At 39.9% G+C, this 9,148-nt stretch overlaps 1 protein-coding gene across 3 annotated transcripts in view; it reads left to right on the top strand.

The window, feature by feature from the left end:
* Positions 1–1,204: 1,204 nt before the first annotated feature.
* Positions 1,205–9,148, top strand: part of ZBTB41 (zinc finger and BTB domain containing 41) — a 34,704-nt gene continuing 26,760 nt past the window's right edge. For all 3 annotated transcript variants that reach the window (XR_001412230.1, XM_014943489.1, XM_014943487.1), the window contains exons 1-4: positions 1,205–1,325; positions 2,045–3,280; positions 5,262–5,469; positions 6,210–6,279. Coding sequence is in view for 2 of the 3 variants with exons in the window: in XM_014943489.1 (XP_014798975.1) it covers positions 2,158–3,280; positions 5,262–5,469; positions 6,210–6,279 (1,401 nt within the window). In the remaining variant the exon portion in view is untranslated. The remainder of the gene's footprint in view (positions 1,326–2,044; positions 3,281–5,261; positions 5,470–6,209; positions 6,280–9,148) is intronic.

The following is a 9,148-nucleotide window of genomic DNA, read 5'->3' as shown; positions in this document are numbered from 1 at the left end:
TGGCTCTATAGAAACTAAAGTCAGGCAGGCACAAGCAATGTTCTAAAAGAGCAGATGCCCCAAAGAGATTTTTGCCTTCAGTGCAAGAAAAACATAGGAATATTGGTTGCTCTTTTATTATTCATTAATGTCACCATTTAACCTCAGAAGTAACAACAGAATGAAAGAACTTATACTATTCGAAACAATATGAAATATAATTGAATGTTAAAAGATAATTTAATGTACTATTACCGTGAAAAAAAGTTAAATAATTGTAGGAGTCAATTAAAACGCACGAGGGCTGTGAGTACAGTCAGTACAGCAACAAACGCTTTGTGAATTTTCAGTATTTTTATTGAAAAATGCAACACCTGAAAGTCAGGCAGTTTTTATTGTGCTAAGTGACGATCAATATACATTTACAAATCACACTCATAAATATGGAACATATGCCATGGAATCAAGTGTAACCCTGCATTAACATTATAGCTCCTTTTTAAAGGTCTCAGAGAAACAAATTCATTGTCCGTGTCACTAGTAATTAGTTACCTTTGGAAAGCTAAAAATATAATTAATAGAGGGTGACTGTCTTCTGATACACTGATGAACTGCACCCACAAGTGGGTACCTGCCAGTGCTGTGGGGCACTCGTGGGGCGGCTTTCTGCCACCTGAGAAGCAAGAAAACTGAAAACCCCAGGCACTCTGTACCCGAAGTCCTTCAAAATACTCAAGCACAAGGCAGATGCATAATAGTTATTATTGATGAAAACTACTGGCAGCTTGGAAGCTCTCAATTACTTGCAGTGGGCTGATGTTTTAAGCACAATAATCTTTGCTTTCACATGGCACTTTTAACCGCCGAGGAGAGTTTAGGGATCTGGTTTTGGCAGGGCGCAGGGCCCGGGCGGCGGGCCCGCAGCGGCCGCACCAAACGGACTGGCTCTCGTTGCCCGCCCCGTGCCCACACGGAGGCCGCGGGTGCGCGCAAACGGCCGACACGGACGCGAGCGGCTCCCCCCTCATAGACGGTGCCCGCTCGCGTCGAATTCACGGCGCCACCGCACAACCGACCCTGCGGGCCGTGGCGGCAGCTGAGGGGTATAAGCGGACCGAGACAGGCCGCAGGGCCGGGGCTGGGCCGCACCGCCCCCGCGCGGCGATCCCGCCCCGCCCGGGCCCGCGCATGCTCCGAAGCGCCGCCATCACCTCCCCGCGCCGGCGCGCGGGGCCCGGCTGCGCGCGGCGCCGGGACCCGGAAGCGGCGGAAGCGGTTGAGGGCCGCGTAGTGCAGCGGCGTTTAACGGCCGAGCGGGCCCCGGGGGAGCGCCCGGCGCCGGGCAGGTGCGTGAGGCCGCCCCGTCGGGGCAGCGGGTGGGGATAGGCCCGGAGGGGTGGCGCGGCCATTTTGTGTCCCGCTCGGCTGTGGGCGGGCGAGGAGGAGGCCGTCGCGGTCGCCCAGATGAGGGGGGCGGGCCCCTGGCGCCCTTTTTGCCCCCGGTGTCTCAGGGGCCCCCTGGCCGACCCTCGGCTCCGCGGCGGCCCTGCCGGCGAGGGGACAAAGGCACCGTCCGCGGGCTGGGCCGAGAGAGGCGGGAGCCCGGCCAGGGACTTGACACTTGGCGGTGACAGGCGGGGGGGGAGGCCCGCGGCCCCGGCAGCGCTTTACAGGCGGCGGGCGGGTCTCCCAGCCGGTCTGAGGGGACGGGCGCCCGGCGGTGAAAGCAGAAGGGTTGGCTTGCAGCGTTGAGATTGAAGGGAAAGCGCTTCGGCCTGATAATAATAACAAGGGTGTACGCCCGTCCCGGGGTATTTCCCAGGCTGTGCGTGTCCTGGAGCCGAGCAGAGCCAGCCCCGGCCGCCTCCTGAGGGCTAATAATAGGCGGTGCCGGTGCACTTGCTCCAAGGACCGTTATGCCATGGTCTGGAATAGGAAGTGATGACATTTTAAAGCTGAAGGTATGCGGGGTAGGTAAAAAAAAGAGTGAAATGCAGAAAGCATTAGTAAAGAAGAAAGTTATTACTGAGTGCTAAGAGTAATTTTTATCATAATTCTTTTGCAGATTATGAGATTGCTGTTAGGTATTTTCTCAAGGTGTGGAGCAGAACCCAGTCTTGACGAGAATTTTTTGCCAATCACCTATGAAGCTCCTGATTTTAAAGTTGCACTTCTGCAATGAAGAAAAGGAGACGGCTCACTGCAAATGTAAAAGAAAAGGTTCATCTCGGTCATGAGAAAGATACTTCAGAACAGATTCTTGTAGTAGACTGTGCGCAAGAAATTGTCTCAAAGCCTGCAGAAATAGCTCCTGCAGATCAGCTTGAATCTTCCCAAGAACTTTCACCGTCGTCAGAACAAAGAAAGCTCCTAAGCTCTTTGCAGTATAACAAAAATCTCCTTAAGTACTTAAATGATGATAGACAGAAACATCCATCATTTTGTGATTTACTTATAATTGTAGAAGGAAAAGAATTTAGTGCTCACAAAGTTGTAGTGGCTGTTGGGAGTAGTTATTTTCATGCTTGTTTGAGCAAAAATCCAAGCACCGATGTTGTCACTTTAGATCATGTAACTCATTCTGTCTTTCAGCATTTGCTTGAGTTTCTCTACACCTCTGAGTTTTTTGTATATAAAAATGAAATTCCCTTAGTGCTGGAAGCAGCAAAATTTTTAGATATCATAGATGCAGTGAAGTTACTAAATAATGAAAGTGTTTCTAATGTACAGACTGATGTGGTAACTGATGCACCTACACCAGTAGAAACATTCAATGAACTGACAGGTAAACTGTTAAATAGCCATCAGTGCACTTTTTGTGGTCGAAGCTTCTGTTACAAGAAGTCCCTAGAAAATCATTTAGCCAAAGCCCACAGATCTCTTTCACTGGAAAGAAAACATGGGTTAAAAATGGTTGAGAAGGCCGACTTTTCCACTAGACGTTCTATGAGGAACCGTAAATGCCCAGCTAAATTTGATAACAGTGACAATGAAAGTGGGGATGCCTCTGACAGCAATTTGGAAAAAGTCAGTTCTGACAAGGAAACATCTGACAGAAGTGAATTTGAAGACAGTGAAAGTGAATGCAACGCTGATGAAGAGGGACAGGAAGAGGAAATGTCAGGTGAAGATTCAGACTCTGAAGAACAAAGTGAAAAAGAACAGAATGATACTGAAGAGGGTTCTGAGGCAGTTGATTCAATGGGAAATATTCCTGAAGGCTTAGCTCCAGTCATCATTCAAAGCAGTAGCAAAAAACTACTGCAGTGTCCCAAGTGCGACAAAAAATTTGATCGAATAGGTAAGAGCAACTTAGGTTGATCTCTTTCCTTTTTACCATATGGTGGTGCTATTTGTATGGGAAATAAACAGCCTTTTTCTCTGTCCTAGGAAGAGATCAGAATTTCTGGATCGTCTCATTGATCCAGTATGCTGCTAATTTTTCTGAATGTATTACGTTGTTATGTCTGTGGTGCTAAACAGTTTCAATAAATGAACTAAATGCGTTATTTGAAAAATCTGCAAATGCTAAATTTATTTCTCTTTCACTGCTCTGGATTCTGGTTGTTACCATCTGGTATGTAAAAGCAGCATTGAAAAAAGAGGAAAGTACAGCAAGATAGGAAATGATAAATTGCATGAAGTCTGAAACTTGTATTGTATTTTCTGCCAAATTAATTTTAAGTAACAAAGCTGTCATTATTGCTGAAGTAAAATAGCACCATTGTTAAACAGCCTGAAATTCTTTTATTCTAAATGATGTGTAGATGCTTATGACCTAGTCGCTCTGACTTCTAGCTTGATTTTTCTGGTCAGTACTTAGCACCAAGTAATACTTTGTCAGCGTAGTCTGTTCTCTTAGGATCATTTATGTTATAGTCAAATCTAGGTGTGTAGTTACCCAGGATATGAGAAAAGTCAAAATTCCAGCTTTTCTGTCTTCTTTCCTTGTATTGAAAGTGAATTACTACTGTGCTCCAGAATTCTCATGTTCTTTCAGCTGGAATAAATGTTGAATTATGGTATGTAAGGTATTGACTTCATTTCAGTCATGGGAATTAGGAAAGAAACAGTTCCTCATAGCGTTAGGCACTTTTTGGTGGTCTTATAATAGACGCCTGGTGTCTTTCATCATTTTGAACTTTCAGGAGTTTATGAAAATGGGGTGGGGCTGGTATGTGTGTTAACTCCTACTCACAGTGGGCTTAGCTTACTGAGGTGAAATGCATTTTCCAAGGTCACAAATTATATCATAGAATCTAATTAACATTAAAAATGTGGACTCGACTGTACGTGTAATGGCATAGCTTAAAATTATTGCAACATAGGAATTTTTCTGAATTTGAGAGGTTTGTTTTTAATATTGAAAGGCTACAGTGCAGAAATAAATGGCTTGTATTTAGGGTTGTAGTGGTACATTTTGGTTTTGCCACTGGAAGCCCTTTTCTCTTTGCACTTTCATGACTTAGAATTCTAGTTTTGTGCTCAAAAAATACATGAGAAATAGCATTCAAACAAGTGAGACGTAAAATACTTCTTCATTATTACTGTGGACAATTGACTTGTATTTTAAATTTATAAGCTGTGGTACTTTTTTTTTTTCTTTATGTAACTCCTAGAAGTATGATGCATATTCTACAGAGAAAAAAATAAATACAGAGCAGAGAGCCTGCTGTTTTCTTTAGGTAGGTAGAACCTTGTTGCAGGACTGAATTCTATCCTCACATAAAAAAAAAACCTGGCAAACAGAAGAGGAAATAAAAGCAATGTGAAAGAAATGGGAGAGTAGTATTTATGGGAATATCTTGAGTCCCAAGTACAGATATTTTGCAATCATTTGTTCAGTGTTCTGTTACTTGAAAGAACCTTAAAAATGCCACTTTGTTGCAAGGCTGTTCCCTGAAGAGGTACTTCACAATCAGTGTAGAGAAAGAATAGTAGTATAACTTTTAGTACTTAGGAACAGAGTAAGCTGTAGGGTTGAACAAGAGGGACTTGTAACCCACGCACAGATTTAATAGTAATACAGAGCCCTTTTATTTTTACTCTTTCTCTTAAAAATAGTCAAGATGGAAATGTGTGAAGGAACCTTGGATCAAACACATGTGACCATTGTGCAGTTTTCAGTGGTGTAAACCAGTAGAAATCTTTAGATGTGTGTGGAAGTTATGTAGATCATAACCATATTTGAGCGGGATATTATAGCACAAACCCCAAATGTGTTTATTGTAGGTGATGCCTGTTACGGTTTATGCTAACAGATTTTCTTTGTCATTGTATAGGCAAATATGAGAGCCACACACGTGTACACACGGGTGAGAAGCCTTTTGAGTGTGATATATGTCATCAGCGCTATTCAACGAAGTCCAACCTGACCGTGCACAGAAAGAAACACTCTAGTGATACTGACTTTCATAAAAAGGAACACAAATGTCCCTACTGTAATAAGCTGCATGCAAGCAAAAAGACATTAGCAAAACATGTGAAGAGGCAAGTATTAGCAAGTTTGTCTCGCATTTCTGAAGAATAATCTTTAAGCAAAGATAAATGGATGTATGCACACAGCATATTTTGCATTATTTCTATAACTGTTTTTTTCAAACAAGTATTTTCTCAAAGGACATAGGGATTAGCAGTATCAACCAACTTGCCATAAGGGGCACATAGGAATTGACTAAATAGCAGTAGTGGTTCTGTGGGAGTTTTACCATAGCTTTTAACTGTAAATTTTAGAATGCTCAGATTTGCTAGCCCAGTCAGTCAGAACACAATAGTCTTAATGATTACCTGTGTTACTATTAATTTGGAGGATGAATAAAATATCTTCTTTGGGTTTAGATGTTGATGCTATACTGTTGATCATAATAGATCGGATAAGTCATTTCCATGCAGATTCCTTTAGGTGAAGAGTTTTTTATGACAGGTCTAATTATAAGGTATTATTATTTACATACCGCTGTTCTTCTCTTTCCTTGTAAATATCCATAAAGCATTATAATTGAAACTGTCCTTTGTCTTACCAATTGTCATATGAGATTCTACAGGAGGGTGTAGTCAACACTGCTTGCCAGTTACTTGTGCCTTTAGAAATGTGTAATTATCAGTATTCTGTTCTGCTGGTTTGTTGATCAAGTGTCATGACACATAAAGTTTAGAAAAGGATATTTAGTATTTGGGTGATCTTCATCTTAGAAAGTTATAACTACTTTCAACTTCTGTCTTCCTTCTAGGTTTCATCCAGAGAATGTACAAGAATTTCTTTCTATCAAGAAGACAAAGAGTGAAGGTTGGAAATGTGATGTAAGTAATAATTCAGTACTTTGGGTTTTGTTTTTTTTTTTTTTTTCATATAGATACTATGTTGTTTTGTGACTTGCATACTTAAGTGAAAACATGGTATGTGTTTTTCAGTGACATCTCAGTAAGCTTTGTAAGTGACGGTATAAATTTCCTCTTTATGTCCTGATTTAAAGACTGAAATTTATTCTGTATGTACAGCTTGTGACTGAGTAGATAATACCAAATTGAATTCTAAAATAGTTGAAGGCACTATTTTTTCATGTGATTAGCTATTATTATTGTTAAATACATCAATTTGTAGATTGTTAGGCTTGAGTTTTATGAATACTTTAAAAACAGTGTGTTTGCACTCCTGTTAATTTTGAACACCAGTGACCATAAAGAATACATTCTTCAGAAGGCTCTCTCAATAGTGAGGAAAGTATATATTAAATATGAAGCACTTTTTCATTTATTATAGAATCAGAGAGTACCAGCTTGGAAGGGACCTCAAGGATCATCTGGTCCAACCTTTCGTGGCAAAACCACAGTCTAGAAAAGGCACCCCAGCACTTTATCCAGCTGAATCTTAAAAGTGCCCAATGATGGGGAATCCCATCTAGCTGCATATGCACATCAACAGGATTTTAAATTTTTACTAAATTTAGTTGTAAAATTGTAGAATCCTTTCATTTTTTTTCCCCAGGAGAGGTATATGTGTGAAAGTACGTCTGCTGTAAAAAGGAGTTTGTAGAGCTTCCTTCTCTCTCTGTCTGCTGGCCAATAGTATTTTAAGGTTTCAAATGTGGGGTTTTGCTTTTGTTTTTTGTTTGTTTGTTTGTTAGTTAAAGGAAATTAGTTTACTTTTTCCTTTTTTTTTCAGGACAGATGTTTTGTTTATGCAAACTTCTATATGCCCCTGGATGTCTGTAATATTAGGTGCCGTAACATAATTACTAATCTTGCTTTGTTTATGAACTCTTACTTATAAATATACAGTGGAAGGTTGGAAAATACCAACTGTAGAAAGCTGTAGAGTTCATCTGCTGGTGATGGTACCGTGGTTGGAGATACTAACATGGTTGACCAAAGGGTCCAGATGAAGCTATGTTGTGTGAACATATTACAGATTCTGTTTGTTACTAGATAAGAAAAACTTCAGTAGGAATCAACTGTGCAAAATTGTTGATGTTCTTTTTGTGGAAAGTACTCTTACTAGGTGAATGATTTCGTAAATCCACTTTGTGGTTTGGTTTGTTTATTGTAGGTGATGCCTGTTACGGTTTATGCTAACAGATTTTCTTTGTCATTGTATAGGCAAATATGAGAGCCACACACGTGTACACACGGGTGAGAAGCCTTTTGAGTGTGATATATGTCATCAGCGCTATTCAACGAAGTCCAACCTGACCGTGCACAGAAAGAAACACTCTAGTGATACTGACTTTCATAAAAAGGAACACAAATGTCCCTACTGTAATAAGCTGCATGCAAGCAAAAAGACATTAGCAAAACATGTGAAGAGGCAAGTATTAGCAAGTTTGTCTCGCATTTCTGAAGAATAATCTTTAAGCAAAGATAAATGGATGTATGCACACAGCATATTTTGCATTATTTCTATAACTGTTTTTTTCAAACAAGTATTTTCTCAAAGGACATAGGGATTAGCAGTATCAACCAACTTGCCATAAGGGGCACATAGGAATTGACTAAAAAGCAATAGTAGTTCTGTGGGAGTTTTACCATAGGTTTTTATTTATGTTAAAGCGTAGGATCCTGATGTTAAATTGTAATACCTAGTTTAAGTGCCTAAATTTGAGTGGTGGCTTTAAATCTGTAATGGAACTGCATGCTGACTTTAATGACTAATATTAATTCTTGAACATTTAGATTTTGATTAATCTGAAAACAGTACTAAAAAGTTCACATAATGTTAACATTGTGGAAGTCCTGTATCTCTAAAATATATTTTGAGTTATATTTCTTCATTGGTATGGGCATTTTCTCTTTAATACGTGCTGTAAGAGAGTTTCCCAGAGGAAATAAAGGAACAGATATGACTCCACTTCTACAGTAGCCTATACTACAAGAGCTTTTACTGCAGTCCACCTGAGCTGTTTCAGCATCTAAAACCAAAGCAAACCTATTTGCTTTTCATGACACATAAAGTTTAGAAAAGGATATTTAGTATTTGGGTGATCTTCATCTTAGAAAGTTATAACTACTTTCAACTTCTGTCTTCCTTCTAGGTTTCATCCAGAGAATGTACAAGAATTTCTTTCTATCAAGAAGACAAAGAGTGAAGGTTGGAAATGTGATGTAAGTAATAATTCAGTACTTTGGGGTTTGGTTTTTTTTTCATATAGATACTATGTTGTTTTGTGACTTGCATACTTAAGTGAAAATATGGTATATGTTTTTCAGTGACATTTCAGTAAGCTTTGTAAGTGACGGTATAAATTTCCTCTTTATGTCCTGATTTAAAGACTGAACTTTATTCTGTATGTACAGCTTGTGATTGAGTAGATAATACCAAATTGAATTCTAAAATAGTTGAAGGCACTATTTTTTCATGTGATTAGCTATTATTATTGTTAAATACATCAATTTGTAGATTGTTAGGCTTGAGTTTTATGAATACTTTAAAAACAGCATGTTTGCACTCCTGTTAATTTTGAACATCAGTGACCGTAAAGAATACATTCTTCAGAAGGCTCTCTCAATAGTGAGGAAAGTATATATTAAATATGAAGCACTTTTTCATTTATTATAGAATCAGAGAGTACCAGCTTGGAAGGGACCTCAAGGATCATCTGGTCCAACCTTTCTTAGCAAAAGCACAGTCTAGAAAAGGCGCCCCAGCACTTTATCCAGCTGAATCTTAAAAGTG

Source organism: Calidris pugnax, unplaced genomic scaffold, assembly GCF_001431845.1.
Source record: "Calidris pugnax isolate Ruff unplaced genomic scaffold, ASM143184v1 scaffold63, whole genome shotgun sequence".
NCBI lineage: Eukaryota > Metazoa > Chordata > Aves > Charadriiformes > Scolopacidae > Calidris > Calidris pugnax.
This window is presented reverse-complemented; position numbering and strand designations above follow the sequence as displayed.